The sequence below is a fragment of the Tauraco erythrolophus genome, chromosome 4 (assembly GCF_009769465.1).
Source record: "Tauraco erythrolophus isolate bTauEry1 chromosome 4, bTauEry1.pri, whole genome shotgun sequence".
NCBI lineage: Eukaryota > Metazoa > Chordata > Aves > Musophagiformes > Musophagidae > Tauraco > Tauraco erythrolophus.
Window position 1 is genome coordinate 4,693,396 of NC_141468.1, and position 22,754 is coordinate 4,716,149.

Consider the following 22,754-nt stretch of genomic DNA (forward strand, 5'->3'; position numbering starts at 1 on the left):
GTTTCAAAAATGTCACCTCTCCCATCAAAACCCGCAATGCATATACCTACCCTCTCTTCCCAGCTGGCGGTTTTGACTTATGGAAACTGCTACAGAGCTCCAGGACAATTTTTGGTTCATTCTTTTCAAATTCTGGGCCTGGCAACCCCTGACCCATGCTTTCCCCTGAAATCCCCCCAAAAGATAGCTGAGCCGTACCTCTTTGAGGACCAGCACGCACTTGCCAGGCCCGACAGACTGAGGTAGCTCTGCTATTCTGCCTTTGTTTAAATATGGACCTGAGAAGCAGCGGTGGTTGATGTAGAGCTGGGGGCAGCAGTATCTCCCATTGATGGTGCCTGCAAGGAGAAAGTAGCATTGATGTGCGTGTAGCACTTTTGTACAATAGATCAAGGGTCCTTCTTCTTCCTCCTAGATGTGGGAAGGAGGGGAGAAGAGTAAAGGAGGCACAAAAAGTCTTCCCTGAGATAGAAGGTAGAGGAGCCTCTGCTACTTGAACCTGTCTGACACGAGAAAAGCAAATGATTTAATAGCAACTGATTTGGCTGCACACCTCTACTAAAAAGAGAATCGAGGAAGGATTTCATTCATAACTTGACCTGAGGCTCTTTCATAACTCGCATGACAGATGGATGCGAGTGACTGACTTGTAACTTGCCAGAAAGGCAACGTATTAGCTGCCTCTCACAGATACGGAATCGGCTCAGGGAGAAAATTCAGGTGGAGAGCTCTACAAACCCCTCTTCAGCTACTGTCCAACCCAGTAAGCACTGTGGTGCCACTCCCCTGACCCCACATGGGTCTACAGAACAGTTTTCTTTATCTGGGCTAATTACTCTGAGCTCCTTTACAGCCCGCTGAGAGAAGTGGGTACTTCTAGATGGGGTTCGTGTGCTATCCAAGTGGTTATCTGCTTTTCGGTTATCATAACCAAAAAGAGCCTGTTTCTCCCCATCTGATTGTAACGGGGCCCTGGGATGTTGGCTCAGATGCCAACGTGTGTCCTGCAGTCTGCTGAAACAAAATGAGTTAAAACCTGCCCCTCCTGCTGAGTCTACACAATTAACTGGATGACCATTGCACTCTGAGAGCCTCCTGCCATCGCTAAGGGGGACAAAAATCTGCCTTTAGCAGAAGTAGCAGCCATGTCACACAGTCTTGATGCTAACACAGGGACCCATTAAGTCCTGGTGTAAGCAGTTTCATTGATGCCAATTAAAAAGTCACATCCATCTCCACCAGGGCTTCATTAGCCTGGCCCTAACATCGTTAGCTGAAATGGGCAAGCTGAAGGGGAGCTCCAATAACCCCCACGAGACACAACGTTCACACATGGAGGACCAGACCCTGACACGCTGTGTCTTAGAGACTCCTCGCACTGTTGGTGGGTCCTCACCACCTCACACTCCCTGAGGATGTGGTTCCATCTCCCCACCTGTATGACACATTTGCTTCCTTTTTGGGGTCATCTCCCTCCATATAGGCAACGGGTCCTTGAAATAGGGACCCTGGTGGTGCCGAGCAGCCTTACCTGTTGTGTCTGGCTGAGGAACCGGGCAGAGGTCATGAGGTATTTTCTCAACAGGCACTGTGGATGGTAACCTGTTAAACAGCAATTCAGTGTATTTAATAGTGTCAGACAGGGCAACGGGGCAGAATCAGCCTTCAGGCTGGACTGAGAGATACACCAGGACCTGCCTGGACCAAGGAATGGAGATAACTCAAATGCAACCCCCCTTCCACATCGTTTATTATAGCCCAGGGCCAATGCATGGCAGAAGAAGGAGCCAGATCCACCTCTCTTCCAAAAATATACTTTGGTCTGTGAGCTTTAGCCCTTCAGGCTGCAAATATTCACGCTTAAATCCCTTCAATTCTAGTTTCTAGAAACTGCAAAGGCTAGAGATGGGGAAATGCCCTCCCGGTCCATCTTCCATAAGCATCCCTTACTGGCCATCAGACACTGGCTACACAGTCCCAGCTAGTAAAATATTTCTTTTTCAAAGGCTTTCTTACACGTTCACACACATTTTGGATTCAAAGGAACCCTTTTGTCGACTCTGCTGCAGCACCTGGGCAGTAAGCAAAGTCACTCAGCTGCTGTGTGTTATCTCCCTGGGAAGACCCGATCCATCTCTGTAAAAATATCCCCTTAAACAACAAAAACTTACTGCTTTTCTGGTTGCACAACTGCAATTCTTCTCTTCCTTCGCACTGCAAAAATGAAGCAAGGAAGAAAAAAATAGTTTTGTACTCTTCTGTCCTATAAAGTATACCCATAATGCATAAAAAGCTGTATAAATGCACTGACTATAAAATGACTTCTAACACAATGAAATGGTACTTAATTACTATCGCCGTCTTTTCTCCGTGTTTTTTAAGTAAGTCACTACATCATTAAAACCTACTTTAAAGATGTAATAATACATTTAATCTTTCCTCTGGAACGCTAATATCGTGGTTTATGGGATCAGTATAAAAAACAAAAATTGAAATAAAAACACAAATATTTTTCCATACAGCAACACATATGGATAAGATCACATTTTACAAGCATGATTACCTCCAGCATAATTTATCCCCAGCTATAAATTGCGATAAGGCTGCATCATGTTGCCATAGCAGTACTCTCCCAAATTAGGCCCCGGCTGCCTGATTTTTAACTTAAGCATATTTAACTCTTCAAAAGGGTTGACACGTTTTAAATTTTGCCTTTCAGATGTTAATTAATATAAACAGCGAGGCTAATTTTTCGTCTGGTGGCTTGAGATGGGGGTTGGATAGTTTCCGAGAGGAAGAGGAGAACACCAAGTCGCTGAGCACTCAACAACTGCCTTCAAATGCAAACGGAAGGTCAGGAAATCAGTCTTAATATGCACTGGAGGCAGGAAAAACCGCCAAGGGCTTAATTGTGCCCAGAGAGATTTAAATTAAACACTAGGGAAATCTCTGAGCTGGTAAGGGCAGTGAAATAAAGGGACAAATACCCTGGGAAAGGGCAGAGACTCCACCACAGGACGCTAACAAACATTTCTCAATTTAGATGGATCAGATCGTGTTTTGGAGAGGGACCACCTGGACGGCCTCTTTATGTCCATTCCACCCTGTATTTTATGGATTTTTTTCCAATTTGAGGTCTGGCATCCCTAATTCGCTCAGCTGCCTGAGTGAACTTGGCTCAGCGCAACAAAACCCGGTTTCACTCCAACAACTCCATCTCAAACCCACAACCCACATCATGCAATCCCAAACCACGTAACAGCCTTTCCCAGTGTAAACAATCCCAGTTTTAGGTGGACTGATCACACAGGCAAGTACAAATTGCATAATACCAGTGCTGTAGAGTCTGGTCTCCAATTAGATTTATTACTATTTATTACAGTGCACTTGCAGCCTGGTTACCAGTCTGCTAGTTAGGCTGGTAGTTTCAAAAACAAGATTACAGATGTAAGACAAACCCGTTGATGCAACATCTATGCTGCTTGTGGTTTCCATATACTTACAAACAGCTTTGTGTGGTGGCGTTAGGTTATAAGCATTTGCTTCACACCAGCCAACGGGGAAAATGTCCATAGATTCTACATCAACTATGTACTCTGGAGAGGGCATCTGTAAACCTATAAACACAAATTTATAATGTAATTCAGACATGGGAATACCGAGCTCAGAGCCATTTGAGCATTCATCACGAACCAAGGGAAGCAAACGATGGAAAACACAAAAATAAATCTGCTTCCCTGCATCAAAATCAGGCATCATTTCATCTTCAATTTTGCACAGACAGCGATGATAAGGCTGTTGCATTTACAGCGCAATGTGATTCCAGAGAAAACCCCCATTAAGAGCCCTCTAAGAATGCAGTGAAGCAGCCAAAAGCCAGTAAGGCTAAACATGCATGACTTTCCCCAACAAGATGGCCTGAACGACCTCTTGAATTTTTTGTAGAGTTGCACAAGCAAGTTAGCAGAAGGGCAGCTGGGTGCTTCCTCTTACTCGTAAGGAAGTGTATTTGCACTTTAACATGATGGTGCCTAATGTGATAAGCCTTTATGCCTCAATGACCCCCCTCGGAGATTTTTCGTGTAGTTCTGCCCTTGAGTCACTGTTTTTAAAGGTGAGAGATGGCCACTCTTCTGTCCAGAGATGCCATGAATTCTCCTAGGGCTCCTCACTACAACGTGACCTGATAACCCAACAAGGGAGAGGCAGTATAAAAACCCCAAGTGGAACAGATGCACTACAGATAGTGCATCATATCTGGCACAACAGACTCCCAAACCCCACTGAAAATCTCTGCTTAAAGCAAATCTCTTCCAGTGTGGTTATTATGTCTGCTCTAGAAGACAGTCTCCTGTCTTGGTTTATGAGGGTTGCACTCAAAGCCCACTGCATCAAATTGAAATATCCCTGCTGGCTTTGAGGTCTTTTGAAAACAACTCTGGGTCCTGAGTCAAGATACCATTTAGTTACTCCAACTCAAGTCCATCTGCACTGACACAAGCCTGGCCAGCAAGTTCAACCCCCCTCTGCCATTTCCACCATAAGACCTATAGTTCCAGCACCAGCATGAGATGATTTCCTAATAAAAGAGACCAAAGGATCAGCAGCTTCCCCCGCAGCATCATCGCCTTTGCATCTGTTACAGCATCTTTGCCTCCTGCTTAATGCAGCAGTGTTTGACTCTGCACAGCTAGATGACTACGGGGATCTTCCCACTAATGAATGTTCATCAAGGGCTTGCAGCGTAATTGAAGCAGTAATTGAACTTTGTGATGGGAATGGCATCGAGGCTGAGACACAGCGTTTGGATCAATCTTGTCTCTAGTAATAAACTTGCTGCACTTCGAGAGTGGGTGGTTGTATGAAAACCCAAAAGAAGGAGGAAAAGAAGTGCTGGTGCTCACACTGCTGGAGGAAATAATTAAAAAAATGAAATCATGATGTCTGCATAGATTCATGGATGTCTTCACAGTATTCCTCTGAGACCTACATCATGTTCACAGATCATACATTGAAGATATAGTCCTTATTTCACCAGATACAGGGAAAGGAAGAGGATGGGATGAAGGCACATGACAGTGGACACAACCTGCTCATATGAGAAGCCGAGCCTTGACATGAAGTCTCAGCAGCTGGCATTCCCTGCAAAAACCATTTCCCTCCACGAGGAAATACCAAGAGGTCATTTCTCAGTTTGAACCTGACAGAAGCTGCACTCTCCAGCGGGCAAAATTTCACCTAAGGTCACAAATCCAGCCAAGAAATTGATGTGAGAACTGCTGAAGTCAGTGGCAAGACATGCATAAAGTCAGCAAGCCACGGATCAAGGGCTAAACAGAGCAAGAGAGCAACACAGTCCCCACTGAACTTTCACCAGATCTGGGAAAATCCACTATTTCCATTACTGCAACTGTTCTACGATGTTATTCTGACCCAATAAACACATCGAATGTACTTTCCAATAGATGCAACGGGAAAATTTTGGGTTTCCAGTAGCAGCTGCCCTGATGAACAAGGAAGCACCATAATGGCTGCTCTCCTTGCAACACCGTTACTCCTCTTGTAAGGCATGTTCACAGCTACCCTGTCCTCCCGGGCACTGCTTCCCCCCTCCGGCGATTGATAACCCTGCCTTCCACTTCCAACATCTTACTGCTTCGTTTGGCCTCGCTCATAGGAGTGGAGAACAGCTTGTTTGAGACTCATTAGTTTCGCTTGCTGCATTTTATGCTGCCATCTTCTCGGACTAAGAAATGTCCATGAGAGGTAAAATGGAAAAGAAGGGAACAGGGATGTTGGCAATAGGGTGAGGAAAACTTCCATCTCCTGCTATGAATCTTATAGGATGGGCGGAATAGAGCAGCAACTGTAGAAAACTCTCAAAGGGAAAATTATGGAAAATCTCCCCGGAGAAGTGATTAACAAAAGGGTTTTCCCTCAAATTCCTAGGCTGTGCAAGAGAGCGTACATTATGACTTGTATAAATTCACACTGGAAAGCTTCAGCTTTAAAATCTAAAACGAACCAGTAAAAATTAACAATGCAGATGATGAGTAATAAAGCAGCAGAAAGGGATGGGATGGGATGGGATGAGCACGGTCTCGGATCAGCCCTACGCTGCTTTTCCACCACGGAGGAACTATACTGCTGCTCATTAAAGGCTCGCCCTGAAGTTTCCAGAGTTTTGCTACTGTACCAAGCGTGATTTATTAAGCAACGTTCCCTCATGTCTAACTCCACGCTGCTTAAACTGCTGCGTCCTGCTTTATGGCTGTAGTTCAGACCATCAAACAGCAAAACTGGGAGGGCAACAATGAAAGCTTCAGCCGTGCCCATGACGGATGGTGGGACCCGAGGTCTTCAGCGAGGGGCTCCCATGGTAGTTGGGGTGTCTTGCTGCTACCAGAATATAAATAATCAGTGAGAAACAATAGCGTGTTAATGGAGTGAAAAAAAACCACACCACAGTTCAAGTCACGTTTATTTTACAGCTCTGCAAGCAGGGTTTTGTGGGTTTTTTTAATGCTAGTTTTAGCCTAACGCTGTGCATACTGTAGTCATGTATTTCAACAGAAGAAAAAGATTTCCTTTCATTTTTTGCAGTCTTTTGCATCTTTTCCTTTTACTACAGATCATTCTATTCCTGGTATTGAGATATAAACCAAGCGTGAAGTATCTATATATCAGAACTCAAAAGGCAAGGAGATGCACACAGGTTTTTTTATGACAAGTTGTAAAAAATGTCGTTTAAAAAATTAAAAGAGTAAAAGGCAGGGAGAAAGAGATGAGGGAGGGGAGCAAGGTGGGAATGTCTGGCCCTCTCCCTGCCTTTACCCAGGGTCTGGGGGACTAGTTGATTTAAAGATCCAAGAAACAGAACTTCCTATTCGCTATAAGAGTTTAGTGAACACTATTATATATTATATAATACTGAAAGCATTACAGCTTAGGGAAAAAACAACAAAAGGATTCTCAGCCCCCATAAAATCTGCATATAAAAGCGAAAGCACCTGGGTATTTAAAAAAGGGAGTTGCCAAAATGGGCTAGCTTCCTTGACCAGATCTGTGTAAATTCGACAACAGCCTTCGTGAGAACTGAATTTCAAACAAACTCTGACTCCAGCTCTTTAACAAAAATATCTGCCCCGTGTCCAGACCAGGCTGCAGATGAGCTTTTGCTACCTCAAGTCAGAAGGCAACCAGTCATCTTGGATGAAAAAACCAAAATGCATCATTGCACACAGCTCTACCCCAAACAAGAACAGAGATAACTGCAGAGACGACAAACTTCCTGGGGTGACCACTCTATGTCAGGAAAGGAGAAGAAGGACAACCCAGCTCTCCTACATCCCCCACCTCTGCTGCATTCGGGCACATACCTGCAGCTCTGCTCTCCCCAGATCTTAGCCAGCCCAAATCACGAGGATTAGCAGCAAAGACACGAGAAGCATCAATTATTTGGGCTGCCAACCTTTAGGTCAAGAGGAATCTCTCTTTAGGTAGCAACTGAGTTACAAATCTCTGAGAATGGGATTTATCACAGAGACGTTGGGAAAGCCTTGACTACCATATAATGGTACTTTTGTGGAGCTAAACACCACAGAACATCTGCACTTGTTATATTTTAGAGCAAGCTGCGAGCACAGATGAGGTTCTTGACAATGTTTTTACTAACCTTAAGGGCTTTGATTAGAGACCTTTCCTCTTGTACCAATGGCACTGCACATTGTCAGATGCTGAAATACTTCTTGGGTTATTACAATCACTGCAGCATGATGATGAAGGTGATGTGCCAGGTGATGATGAAGCAGTACAGTTAGTATCAATCTGTCTTCCACTGTCTTCCAGCCCCAAAATACTGACAGCTGAGCACCTTGCAGAGGAGTGAAGACGACTTTTTGTGCAGCTCAGGCTTGAGACTTCATCTCACGTGGGATTTCTGCAAAAACTCCTTGTCCAGATCCCTGTTCCTCTGCCCTTTCCTGAAATCATGTGCTCAACTACGTTTTGAACTCACATTAACCCTTTCTTAACTGTTTTACCCTGGAAGGGCCAAAATAAACTTGCATTAATCTCTGAGAATGAAGGTTCACACTGCATTTGCAGAAACAAGCTTGACAGCAGCCCAGCTTTAATGAACTTCAGAATTACTCCTGAGCCAGCATACTGACACCATGGGCCATCAGAGAAGACATGGGTCACTCCTTTCCTCCCTCCCACCTCCTGCTACAGAGCTCCCATGGAGCAAGCTCGTGTCACTGACTTTGGCAAAGGAAAGACTTGCTCTGTTTCCTTTTGATTCTGCTCTCTGCAGGACAACTCTGTAAGCTGGAGCCCAGCACAAGCTTCATTTCTCCCCATCCTTTCCTCCTCTTAAGAGTCTGGGATACCAACAACATGCACTGCTCCCTGGGCTGCAGAATATGACTATGCCTTGCTTTCCTCCCAGCTCACGAAGACAACATGCCATTATATTTCCTGAGGGTGTACATAGCAAGAGTTTAAGAGATGTTGCTCTTTCATCAGCCCAATCTCTCAGGGATTCCTTGAAACATCTAGTGGCACCTACCAAAAACGCATAAGCAGAGTTGCACAGCATCAACCTATCAGCATATGATTGCAAACAAAGGGGTGGAGGTATTTTTACATCATGTCTCCCTGAACCATCATAGAATCATAGAATGGTTTGGGTTGGAAGGGATCTTAAAGACCAACTAGTTCTGCCATGGAAGTTTAACCAAATGCATTTTATTTTGCAAATGGGAAGGTTCCAGCAAGGCGTTGCTTTTCGACTGTGTCAGGGCTGAGATCACAAGGGACGGCACGTCTGCCTTATGCTTCATCAGCAGGCAGAAGCACAGATCTTACAGAGGTGGGAGATGAGCAGAACTAAGGGCCACTAGAAGCGCCTTTGATATTTTCAGGGTTCTACAGAAGAAAGCAAAGGAGCATCTTACATTTGTAGCTGATGCTGACCCAATTACTATTGATTTCCAAGCGAAACTGAAGCTCTTATATCCCTTACAGATGAGGCCAGTAGCTTCAAACAATCGTGTGTTACCTTGATGGGTAAAAATTAAACTATGTTGTGACAATGATAGATGCTACAACAACTTTATCATTTATCACAGTGCCCATTAAAATACTTCAATGAGCATGGCTTTCTGATCTTGGCGACTTTACAAATAACATTGTTTTTAAAGCAATCACAAGAAGAATCCCTGTGTTGTTCTAAATGACACTTACTTAAGATGTCCTTGCCCAGATGAATGGAGAAAGTCTCAAAGCAAAGCCACATAAAACATGAGCTCATCTGTAGCAACCTCATTGCAAGAAAGGTGGAAATGGGAATTTTGATGTGGTATTATGCTCTGCTAGTTTTTCAGCACTCTCCTAATACTGCTTGTACAGTGATGGTGTTCTCCATGGGGTGATGGCTTTCTAAACTCTATACAATAGAGTTGTTGCCTGCAAGAGCCCGTGATGGCCATGGAGAGGAACAGCATATAGGGAAGGGAAGGGGAAGGGGAAGGGGAAGGGGAAGGGGAAGGGGAAGGGGAAGGGGAAGGGGAAGGGGAAGGGGAAGGGGAAGGGGAAGGGGAAGGGGAAGGGGAAGGGGAAGGGGAAGGGGAAGGGGAAGGGGAAGGGGAAGGGGAAGGGGAAGGGGAAGGGGAAGGGGAAGGGGAAGGGGAAGGGGAAGGGGAAGGGGAAGGGGAAGGGGAAGGAAGTTGCAACGGGGCAAGAGATTCCATTAGAGCACATTGGGAATCACAGTGGAAGTCTCAGCCACACAAGTAAGGCAAACATCCATTTCCAAGAAGGAGGTCTACCATGATGGCAGTAAGGAGTTTTTTGTCGTCAATGGAAATCATGCTGACAGAGTCCACGTGGATGGGAGTGTGGAAGGTCTTGTGGCTCCCTCATGGAGACAGCAGGGAAAGATAATTCTTTATAACATATTATTGATCAACGTGTATAAAAAGGAAATGATGGAGAAAAAAGTTCTGTGCAGAGGATGAAGGACAAATTTAAGAGAGTGTTTGAGTGAACCATACAAACACAAGAAGCCTTTACAGTACATACCTTCAAGGTGAAGCCACATTAACCGTCCTTTCACTGAGGTGATAGAAGCAACACATATCTCTGCAGGGTTCCTGGGGTTCACTGCCTCCAGCTTCATGTTCTTAGTAAAGCCACGACTGAAGGACGTCTGAAAGAGTCAAGGACCAACACTGAAGCATGGCACTGCAGTACTGCATGACTTTAATTAGGCTGTCCACTGGGAAACACAAATTTAGCACAGTGAGCTTTTCACTGGAAGTGTGTAGGCATCCAGATTCAAAATGGAGCTGCCCTGGATATCCATATGAAAAACAATGATGACAACAAATCAGGAAGCAATGTATTTTGTGGTTTACACCAATCCCTAACTCTCAGAGACTGGGAGGCAGTTATCCACCCCAGCTCCAAATGTATTTGAATGCTTGCTAGTGATGCATTTGCTGTCCATTGCTGTTTATGGGATATACATATATCAGAGGTTTCCCAGATCTGTTGTGCTTGAGAATCACTCACCTTGCTAGGAGAAACCTAGTAAAGCCAATAACCCATCTTGCCTGAGACCAGAGAAACTTCTTCACACGTTTAGCTGCCCAGGCTGACTGAGGCTGGAGAAACTGGAGTAACCTATTCAAGTATGTTTTTCTACATGGAATATTTTAAGCTCAAGGTACAAGGCCCTTCTCTGTAGACTACAGGTACATAAGTTCACTGGTTGCAGGTGGGTATAGATGGAGCCAGTTGTGTTTACTGCTACAGCAGTGCCTCTGTAGGCTTAAATACAGCACCAGAGAAACAGGTCTTTCACAGGTTATCTGAGGCCCTCACTTCTTCGCACTCTTCTCCAGTGAAGGCAAAGCCAGGCTAGATATTACAGCAATGATCCTCAAATGAGTGGTCCTCACCCCAAATAAGAAACACAGGACCAAAATGTGGGGTCATGAGCTTGTGAGAATGCAGCATTCCCCACTGTACAAAGAGTTTGGGAGCCTGAGAGAGGCTGCAGTTCAAGTAATTCAGGTACCACTGCTGTAGGCTGATGCCTTGGCAAACTGCTTCAGTCTGAGGTTGGCCTGGCCATGTGAAAACACACTAATGCAATACTTGTGGCCATGCTATGGCTTCCTTTCCTTGCACTTTCCTCCCCTCTGTCCCACCCATTCTGCAACACATCAGCTCTGAGTGCTTCCATCTCTCTGTTTGCACATAACAGCACAAAAAAGGTTCCCCTTTTTGGCTGAGTTTTTGGTTAATAATAATTAGGATGGATAATAATTGTCACTGACTCAAAAGGACACCAATCTCTCATCCAGTTAACAGGAAGCCAGATTCAAATTCGATTTTTCTGCTGTTTGTACAGCACATAGCACAATGGGCACTTCACCTTGAATAATCACTGGAAGCTCTTTATGAGACTAAAAACTTCTGGATTTTGTCTTTTTTTTTTTTTTTCATCAAAAGGCCTTTCGAGAACGTGCTGCTAGTCTCAAACATTGCTTGGACTGTGGCAAGCCTTGCTCAGCACACAGATCAGCTTCACCTTGCAAAAGCTGCCAACGGCCAGGACTGCAGAAAAGCAGGGTGAGTTTGTTTAAATGCCTTTTATGTTACCCAACAAGGAAACGTCATTTATCATCACGCTGGCTCCTTTCATTGCAATTTGGTGCTGGAGGCTAATTTACACAGAATCAATGGCAAAACAGTTAGCTGGGAGTTTATTTTACTAAGCATTTGGTCATGTCAATCCATTTCATAACTGCCTCTCTTTCTTAAATATGCCCTCCAGGAAAACGAGTTACAGCATATCCACTTCCAGCACCACGTCTGGCTGCACTAGGTGGAAGATGTGTTTGCAATACAGCTTCTATCAAAGAGCCGCTCACAGCCACGAAACGAATGGACCAACCTGCCAGCGGGGCTGCACAAGCAACAACAGGGAGATTACATCTCTCTGCAGAGAACTGTGTTATCGAGAGTGAAAGAATAACAGGCATATGTTCATCTAATGAATGTCTCCTTAAAAAAAAAAAAAGGGAAAAAAAAGTGCTCAGACCTGATTTAATCTTTGGAGGATATTACACAGAGACTATTCTGAAGGCTGCCAGTGTTGAGAGCACAGATCCATCACTCGACAAAATGAAAAGAGATATAAAGAAAAGGGAGAGGGGCTTGCAGAAGGAAAGAAATGCAGCAGTTGTCCCACTCTATCGGTGCGATGCAGCATTGTCCAGCTTCCCGCGGTGCTTTCAGAAATCTTCGCTAAAAGTCATAGAATCATAGAATCATCTGGTTGGAAGAGACCCTCAAGATCATCGAGTCCAACCATTCACCCTGCACTGTCAGGGTCCCTAAACCATGCTCCTCAACACCAAATCCACACGGTTTTTAAACACCTCCAGGGATGGGGACTCCACCACCTCCCTGGGCAGCCTGTTCCAATACTTCACAACCCTCTCTGTAAAGAAATTCTTCCTGATACCTAACCTAAATTTCCCCTGGCGTAACTTGAGGCCATTCCCTCTCGTCCTGTCATTCACAACGTGGGAGAAGAGACCGACCCCCATCTCCCTACAACTTCCTTTCAGGTAATTGTAGACAGCGAGGAATTAGAATTACTTTAGAATTGTGAAGTCCCTCGAGGCAAAGCAGTTTGTGTAGGATGGTATGATAAACAGGGCAAAGAAATTCTAACTCTGATTTGACTCCTAGGTCAAACTCCGTCGATGACACAGGTCTTCTAAATTAATCAACAAAAAGTGTTCAAATTCATCAATTCATCATCAAAGATCTGTTCCAAGCCAGGCTGCCCTTTGGCCACCACAGATGAGGAAGGCCATGCAGAAACACAGCTGGTGTCATAGAATCATAGAATGGTTTGGGTTGGAAGAGACCTCAAAGATCATCTAGTTCCAACCCCCTGCCATGCACAGGGATACTCTCCACTACACCAGGTTGCCCAAAGCCTCATCCAATCTGGCCTTGAACACCTCCAAGGATAGGGCATCCACAACTTCTCTGGGCAACCTGTTTCAGTACCTCACCACCCTCAATGTAAAGAATTTCTTTCTTATATCTAACCTAAATCATAGAATCATAGAATCATAGAATCGTTAGGGCTGGAAGGGACCTTCAAAGGTCATCTAGTCCAACCCCCCTGCAAGGAACAGGAATATCTCCAACTAGATCAGGTTGCTCAGGGCCTCATCCAACCGGGCCTTGAACGTCTCCAGGGATGGAGCATCCACCACCTCTCTGGGCAACCTGTTCCAGTGTTCTACAACTCTCATGGTAAAAAATTTTTTCCTAATATCCAACCTGAATCTACCTCCCTCTATTTTAAAACCATTACCCCTTGTCCTATCAAGGACAAATCTCCCCTCTTTCAGTTTAAATCCATTGACCCTTGTCTTATCACTACACATCCTTGTAAAAAGTCCCTCTCCAGCTTTCCTGTAGGCCCCCTTTAGGTACTGGAAAGCTGCAATAAGATCACCCCGGAGCCTTCTCTTCTTGTGAGACTGTCTCCATTCTGCTTTTGGAAAACACCCCATCCCCGAGTCTTGTGACTTGCAAGTAAAAGTGAAAGTGAAAGCCTATGTAACTCCCACAGGCACAGGCTCATCCACCAAAATAAATGGCTTTATTTTGCAAGCCCTTCTGCGCTCGTTTCAGGTACCACCACATTTTCTACTATTGACAGGATCTCAACTTTCACCAGTTGATGGAAGCATGAAGAAGAATACCAGGTTATTGGAAAAGGCAGAAGGCTACATGTGTCTTTCACCAAGTGATGAATACCAGTTGGATCGAGCCACGCCAGATTGTCATTGCCAGAAAACAGCCTGCAAAAGACTGTTTCCAAAGCTCTGAATCTTGATGGCCTCCAGCATCATGGTGTGCTGCTCACTCTCACATCACTGTTGCTGTATCAAGGAAGCCCATGAACTGTCCCAAAGACCAGAGCATCCATACAGGTTAATCGCTCTTCTTACACTCTGAGCTCAACAGTTCCAACTTTAGCTTTTAAACACATTTGGTTTGGTTAAACGTATCCTCCTGGCAACCAGAGAAAACATCCAAAATGTGAAAAGGGCCAGGTGATATCACGCAATTTTTTACCCAGTTTATTTTTCTTAAGTAGCACTTGAATTACTGGTACTCATCAGTTGAGATCCTTCTTGTGCTAGGTGCTGTACAAAATCAGAGAGGAGATGAAGAGCAGGAAATCTAAATGAATCAGATAAGCACAAGAGTAAGATAACGTTTTTTCTATTTTAGGAATGGAGATCTGAAACACTTCTCCAGCTTCCTTCCTCGGACAGACTCGTGGTGGTCTGGGGGAATCTCCCACAGCCTTGCTGCGGCTGTTCTGCGCAAGTTTCGCACGGATTGACAGGAGTCATGCAAGGGCAAAAAAAGAGCTTACGTTTCTAAAGCACAGGTGAGGCGCTGCCTCCGCTCCACACTGCTTCTGGTAGTCTGCCCAGTCAAAGTCCTGGCCAGAGTAACCTGCAGGATGACAAAACAGAAAGTGCCATCAGCCACCATTGCACACCAGAGAAAGGGCACAAAACCTGCCCCGAGCAGACGACCATTTGTGTTTGAGCATCCCATCCCACCTCAGCAAACTGTGCTGTATCAACAGGCAAGTTCTCTGGATGTCTGTTTATACACCATGAGAGCCAACGCTTCTCCAGCCCCCACTCACACATCTTCTGCATTTTGCTTTGAAAACTCCCTATCTGCCTTAAAAAGCAGTAAAATATATTTATTTTCCTTATTTTCCCTTTCCTATGAGCACCTCCCAGGCTTTAATAAAGCCATAACTATCAAGAAGTGCTACGGTCCCCAAATTCCAGGTGGGGCTAGTCATGGAGCTCTTTCTCGTTTCTTTAGCTATCTAAAAGATGGGGTTACGGAGATGGACATCAAGGGTCCCTCAGCAGCAGTCGGGGAGAGGACCAGCACAATCACAAGCTGATTCATTGTCTCTTTTGAAGCATGAGACAAATTCTCCCCTCTCTTCATTGATATGGATGTACCCTCCACGGCTGACTTTCCAGCAGCTCAGCATGCATGAGCTGAATCCAAGGTTGTATAGAAATCTGGAGCAGAGCAGGAAAAAGAACACAGATTTCCCAGCTCCCAGACTAAAGTCTCAGCAACTAGATGATCCCTTCAGCCTCCGCTTCCAGGAAAAAAACTGGAAGCAATTTTGATTTATATGAGCATCTCTCAAACGGTCCCATCATGGAGAGACAAAACACCTCTGCTCATCCATTCTTTTTACCTGGTTATTTAGGCAATAAACTCTAGGGATAGAGAGAGGGGGTTTAATTTGCTTTTCAGGGTTTTTTTTGTCTGCTTCTAAGTCTATATTTTGACAGTGCTTGAAGCCAATGAGTGCTAATCCTGCCCAGGGCCCTGTGACGATACTGTCGATACTCTAACAACATTATTGCAGAACTACTCTCACTGGAAAGTTTCAGGAGTCACCTCAAGGCCAAAACCTCCTCTCAATCTCCCTGCCTGGCATCTCAGCCTGGCCTCATTCCACAGAACACCCCCTAATGTCTTTTTCATTGATAGTCAAAAAGGGACACTCAAGATCAGATGGGAATGAATCATTTATGACAATGAAAATATGAATTTTTTTGTAGGCAAGAAAGGACTGGAATATTGAGTGGACTCACCTATCAGTCACTCAGATCCAAAAAAGGAGGTAAAAAATTTTGAAAATAAAGTCCCAAGCATACTGCTAAGATGCAAGTATCTGGGATAAGATGAACTTCTAATCGTAATGGCTGCATACATGACAAACAAATTAATGAGATAAAGCCTTGAGCTAAGATGCCTGTCTCTGTGGGGCATGAAAGTGCATAATAATTGGAAAGCTAGAAATAAACATTCATGGGGAAGTAAAAAAGGGCAATTACTTATAGAGAATGTTCATTTTTCATTGAAAAAAAAAAATCCTTGCACTGTTTTTTAACAAGCAATTTCTGCAACAGTGTTTTCTTCCCGCTTCTTCTCCATCTCCTTTTTTCTCTTCAGTTATTTGTTTGCCAAATACTTTTCAGCTTCATAAAATGAAATGGAAAACAGGAGAAGCACACATCGCTTCGCGTCAGAAGGGGATTCATCTGATCGTACACAGATGCTTGCAGTGGAAATGCCCGTAGCTGTCACCCTGGGTTCCCCAAAGAGTCAACAGAGAAATAGGCAGATCTAGCAATGATCTGTCTGTCCTCCTGCAGAAGGAGAAGAATTACCTATGAAAGTCCCTCTCACTCTCCACTGACTCCAGCAGAAGCCAGGGTGATGGGCTCAGGTGGGGACAGCCACGGCGTAGCTGTCTACATTAAATCACCTGGGGTTCGCCCCAGCAGCCAGAGCACGTTGCCTTCAGGGACCCAAAACACCTGCCCACATCTTGCACGTTCTCTCGTCTCCAATTTAAACCCCCTCATGGACAGGTTTTGAATCTTAATTACAGACTATGCAAAATCTCAGCAGAGTGGATGGAAGAGGCACACTGACAAGGTTGAAGTGAGGTATAAAAACCTAAAGTTGATGTCAACGCACCACCACCTGTTGGCTTGGCCCTGCACCATTGAAATTACTGGAAGACCTTTTGTTGTAGACTCCAGCAGGAACAAAACTCGGGAGGGCAGCTAGAGAGTTTGCCATAACTCACTTCAGCAGCCCAACCAGAACAACTTCAAGAGGACCAAACTCAGGAACTGGCTTCAAACAAGCCTGGACCTGTATATGGTCTTTTCATGGAGCATCACGATACAACGCTACATCCCTTAGCACACGGGGAGGTACCATGCCCCCAGTACCTCCATTTGCACACAGCATTCACACACTGTTATCCTTTGAGGTTCAGTCCAAGTAATAACAGTCAAAGATTTGCTTTGCATAATTCAAATGCTGCTCCTCAAATATGTAAAACCTCATTTCGTTTGCTCTCTCAACTCTCAGCATGGAAGAACCCAGCAGTCTAATCAGAAGCAAATATAACAATGCAAATGTACGGGAGGTTCTGGATGTGGCATTTCCTTGGTAAGCCTTACAACCAGGAGCACTACTGAAATGTTTTTCTCCCTCTTAATAGCTCATAAAAAGGAACAATGGTTGTTACTCTAAAGGGAAGTGGTCTATAAATCCAGCTCTAATAAATATAAACAGGGCTTGTTCAATGTTTATACAGCAGCAGTAAATGGGTATTCATTTTTGGCACTGTACAGGAAAACACCGCTCTCTATTTCTAGCAGCAAATGTTTGCACCTCCTGCTCATGACTCATCTACTGTGTGTTTGGCTTCAGAAAAGGCCTGATGGGCAAAAGGGCAAGAGAACGGATATCAGACAAATAAAGGACTCTGAACCCAAATACTCCAACCTGGCACACTCTTCTGACGAAACAAAATCAGTTAATTTTAAAATCTGAAAACTTCCTTGTCAACTATAAATTAACCAAAACCCCCAAGTCCAGAATACAGCAAAAAAAAATTTTGCTTTCACAAAAAGCAAAATAACTTCTTCCATTGTCACCTTTTGCTCCACGGGAACTTCTTGCCTTTCAACAGGGAGAGCCATTTGGGCAACGCTAGATATTTCTAACACTCTCCGTTAAGGGTGATGTTGGTCGGGAACGTGTGAGCTCTGGGGAAGCAGGAGGGTTGTGAAACCTGGTGCAAGGAGGGGCAATTCTGGAAACCGCAGGGTAGGTAGGGCTGTCCAGGGATTTGGGTGGAAAGGGTGGGATTTCCTCCTCCTTCTGCAGACCTGCTCATTAGCAGCCAGCTCACACTGCTGCCTTCCTCACTTTCGCAGCATTGCAGCCCTCTCATATCCATCCTGCTTATTTCTTTATCCAAAGCTGGTGTTAATTCTGCTCAGAAAAGACTGGCTCCATCAATGAGGGTTTGGATGCTTTTCACTTTCCCTCTGCTCTCTTTTTTGGTGGTTTGTGGCTTTTTGGTTTTGTTTTGTGGTGTGTTTTTTTTTTTTTTTAAAGAAATCATTCCAACGCCTGATTATGTTTTAGGGACTCAAAGAGCGTGTCTGCCAACGGAAAAGGTTTTTAATGCCAAAGGTGCTGGGATGCAGTTTGGGCATGCAGCCCTCAAACACAGCCTGAGAAATACAGCAATATATAGGGTTCATCTATCTGCCACTTGCCTTATGCCTTTTTTTTAATATCTTTCATCCAGGATTTCTGACCTGACAGCAGAAAGCAAACTTCATTTTCATCAGGGGAACGAGGGGAGACTTCCTACACTTTCTCAGGAGCCCAGGTGGACCCCAATCACCAGACCACATCAGATGACTACTTTTCCTTTAGACTTTACTGGCCAAGTTGAGAAACATAGATATGAGGTGGATACAGCTACTTCTAAAAATTCTGGCATCTAAAAGGGAGTTTGCGTGCACCTGACCCGGAAAACACCATCTCAGACAGGCTTTGTACCAGCACGGACTGGAAATTATTAGGCCATGACCCTGTAAAAAGAAATGTCTGCCCTATGGTCTACTTTAGTTAATTAGCTGGCCTGGGGGAAGCTGCATGTGAATTTGGGGTGGAAAAAAAACCAAAACACTCAATTTACTTTCATTTTTAGCAACTTTTCTGGCCAGTATCAGCGAGCACTTACACCGGCATTATCATTACCCGTGGATTTAAGGAGAGAGCTAAAGCATCCAGACAGCACATTTATTCAGTAAAGGCAACAGAGTAATCATGGATGCACTGTATGCAGCTGCACGCACAGGACTCCAGGACTTTGGTGGGAATTTCAAATTACCTGTGCTGAAGAGACACTCTGGATATACATAAGAAGACTCTGAATCTGGTAGAGAATAACCCTTCCCTTCCCTGGGTTTGGCAGCAACATACTTTTTCCAAAACTACGACAAATCTACGTGTGCAAAACTTGTTTTTTAGGCATTTCTTTTTCTCCCAAGCAACACCAAGTTTTGGCAAACGGTCAACATCCCAGCCAGCTTCAAAAATTTAAGATTCCAGAGAGCCAACACATTCTCCAAGTGAAGAAATATTGCTGGGGCACTGCGGGTGGTTGTCTGAAATTGCAAGTAATTAACTGCACTGCTATGAAGCTGGGAAATAGCACAGTTGGAGGCTGTTTCTCCTGGCTCTGACCTGACCACTGCTCGCAATTTGCCCTCGCCTGGGATTTTTTGAGACAGCTAAGGAAATGCCGACACGGTCCCGGGCAGACTCCTGTGAGTTTAGTTTAGACATTTAGATTTAGGAGCTTTGCTTGGCCTCGGCGTTGCACCAAGGTGGATGCTGTAGGGAGATGCCTGGTTTGCCTCTTGTATGATATGACTTTTAATGTTCTTTTTGCTCTCTACGAAGCATCGTAGATGCATCTTACAGGAATTCACTAGGCTTTGGTGCAGGCTGCTTCAGACTACAAAGCACACTGACATCAATTTATCAGCGAGACGTGTTTGCAGAGATGTTTGTGGGCTGGTATGAGACAGAACAGCCCCAGTGACTCAAGAGAGCTACTCTGGTTCAAGATACTTGAGGTGATGCTCTGCAGCAAACAGCTTCACGGTTTTAAAGGCAATAAGAACAGTCAAACTTCCTTCAGAGGAAACTTGCAAATCACTGAGAAGGAATACAAACCCTTGGGAGGTGTGAGATTGACTCCATTTTTAAGGCACCACTGTATTGGCAAGATCCCTAAGGAATCCGCATGGCAAAGCATTGAGATTTTGCTGGGTTCAGGTCTCAAGTCATCAATGGTCACTTGTAAATAATGATTGTTAAAAACCTAAGGGGAGAAAAAGAAGAAAACAAAATGGGAAGTTAAATTTGCTGTAACATTAGGAACCATGGAAAGCTGAAAACAGCCAGACCCTGGAATCAAACTACTCCTGAAAATAACTTGCTCTCACCTCAAACTTTTCATCTAAGTGTTTCTACCAAAGAGATCAAAGATTTGAGTTTTAGAGATGGGTAAACTGAGGCAAGGCAAAGCACTAGGGTTCAGGGTCACTTAGTGTGCCCATAGCTGAGTGGAGACTGGAGAAGACCCTAGAGACCCCGCAGTCTTCCTCTCTCTTGCCTTTGAGAGCGTGGATTAAATATCCAGCTACCCCTTTTGTCCAGCTGTTTTATTTCAAAAGTTTACCAGATGTGCGGGGAAAAGACATATACATGGAGGAGAGACAGATATAAAAGTGGGATCCCCTTTTGCTGCATGGAAGTGGCAGATAGACATGCTCATCCCCATCAGAGCTAAGTGCACATACAGCCATCTGGTGATGCTTGTTGAACAACAATCCATTAATTAGGAACATCCATGTATTTTAAAGTTATTTCTTACTGTGTTCTCCAGCCAATGAAGTAACACTCCTGAGTTTTCTTAAACGTGGTGGAAATCAGTAAGAGGTTCCTAATAAGCTCTTTTCATCCCTCCTTTCTGGAGACTCACCTTGGTCACTGATGCAGGACAGATATGAAATGGCTCCCTCATATTCACCGCCTCCAGCTTCATCCCCACAGTGAAGAAGTGGTTTCGCAAGTCAGCATGGTCCTGCAGGAAGAGATGGGGAAGAGGGACTCACCATGTGTCAGCGCCGTCCACTGAGGAGGGGTTGATACATTTGAAAAATCTATTTGAAATGTGTCCAGATGGATTTTGTCACTTAACTGATTACCAGACTGACTTCCAGCTCCAACTGGGCGCTCCTGGTGCTACGTTCTTTTCATGTCAACCCAAACACAGAGAGAGAGGGGACAGCCTCACTTCTATAGGACAGATCTGCAGGACCAAGCCCATCATATCTAAAGTACAACGTACATCCATTTCGGCAGCAGCATCTAACTTGAACTTAGTCAACAAGGAGACTGCGCTCACCAAAACGAGGACCTGTCTGAGAAATGGCTACTTGAAAGTCTCCCCTGGGCAGAGCCTCTTCACCTCCAACAGCCGCTACCATATGAGAGCAACCAGAAGTCCAGAGGTGTCAGGACTCAACCTGAGGTTCCCCAGGGCAATGCACAGCGTGAGTGGAAGTAGCCTAGGATGGCTCTGATTTACTCTGATGGATGTCCAGCTCCTGCACGGCATCAAAATAAGGACCTGGGCTGGTTTCCATGTGCTGCAAGATGGGAAGGTCTTTTCTCCAGCCAGGAGACTAAAGGTGGACTAAGGCCCAGACAAAGAACCGGGACCCAAAATGAGGGCAACGAGAGAACATGTTGGTGGGAAAATACACAACCTGTGTTCAAGTACATTCCCATTGCAACACTTTCACCCAGGATCAAGCCTGGCTGCACTCGGCAGCTTTGGGGATGGCAGCAGGATGCAGCCCTGAAACTCAGAAGCAACCCAGGTTCAACGCCCTGATTGGCCATCAGTTTAGTGTTTAACATCTACCAAACTACTCCGTCCCTCCTGATCCCTGTCTAATAGGTGTACGAGTTGGCATCGTAATTCCACAGTAATCATCATATTTTTTATTCATTCAACAAAAATGTCTCACAGTGTTTCTAAACCATCTGTGCATTAGCCAATACAAGTCTAAAAAGAGACAATGTTATATTTAACACACTCATAGAGACGACTTCAAAATACATGCAGAAAGCTTGCTACCTAGTAAGTGGTTAGCAGTGTCATTCCCATCTACATTCATTGCTACATGTTGTATTCTTGTTCTAAAATGTTTTTCTATTGATCTGAAGGAGTATGTCATTGTGCTTTCTTTTCCCAAGAACTGTCTTCGCTTGTAGACTTAACAATTTCTATTTTGGGATCTTACATTCCTGCTGCCATTAGAGATAAGAATTTTTACAAGTTCCAACCACAGCTAAATGAATTGTTGTTTTCATCTTACCAACCTGCAGTGTTACAGAGAGAACCAAAGAGCAGGTGAAAAAGAATCACAACGAATTTAGTCTCACAGCAGAAGTACATACTGATGGGGAAACTGAGGAAGATATAGCAATAATGGCCCAAAGCCCAGTGAATTAATGTCTGATGAAGGAGCAGACATGCAGGAGTTTGGGCATCCTTCAGTGTAGCATCACCATCAGCCATAGCTGCGCTTGCTGGCAGTTGCTTCCATATCCCTAAAGCCCCAGAGAGACAGGAGACCCATTTCTAGCAGCTTTACACAGAGAATGTTTCATTGAATAAAAGTCTGAAGCAGGGAAGAGAATCTGGCTCCTTGTACGCAGAGGTTGCATCGTACCAGGGATGCATCGGACGGACAGGTCATCTAAATTGTCATCGTTAATAATGAAAATGCTCAGCTGGGAAAAGATGATGGCTGCAAAAATCATAGAATCATAGAATGGTTTGGGTTGGAAGGGACCTCTAAGATCATCTAGTTCCAACTCCCCTGCCATGGGCAGGGAAACCCTCCACTACACCACGTTGCCCAAAGCCTCATCCAACCTGGCCTTGAACACTTCCAGGGATGGGGCATCCACAACTTCTCTGGGCAACCTGGTCCACTGTCTCACCACCCTCTGATCTCTGGGTGAAGAATTTCTTCCTTACATCCAATCTAAATCTCCCCTCTTTCAGTTTAAATCCATTGCCCCTTGTCCTGTCACTACATGCCCTTGGAAAAAGTCCCTCTCCAGCTTTCCTGTAGGCCCCCTTTAGGTACTGGAAAGCTGCTATAAGATCACCCTGGAGCCTTCTC

The 22,754-nt window shown here is 44.7% G+C and overlaps 1 protein-coding gene across 1 annotated transcript in view; it reads right to left on the bottom strand.

The window, feature by feature from the left end:
* Positions 1-22,754, bottom strand: part of SFMBT2 (Scm like with four mbt domains 2) — a 112,508-nt gene that overhangs the window by 22,675 nt on the left and 67,079 nt on the right. The window contains exons 7-14 of the mRNA XM_086610041.1: positions 20,534-20,635; positions 19,723-19,870; positions 14,486-14,568; positions 10,084-10,210; positions 3,504-3,617; positions 2,172-2,214; positions 1,532-1,602; positions 199-338 (exon numbers count right to left, since the gene is read on the bottom strand). Coding sequence (XP_086466167.1) covers positions 199-338; positions 1,532-1,602; positions 2,172-2,214; positions 3,504-3,617; positions 10,084-10,210; positions 14,486-14,568; positions 19,723-19,870; positions 20,534-20,635 — 828 coding nt within the window. The remainder of the gene's footprint in view (positions 1-198; positions 339-1,531; positions 1,603-2,171; positions 2,215-3,503; positions 3,618-10,083; positions 10,211-14,485; positions 14,569-19,722; positions 19,871-20,533; positions 20,636-22,754) is intronic.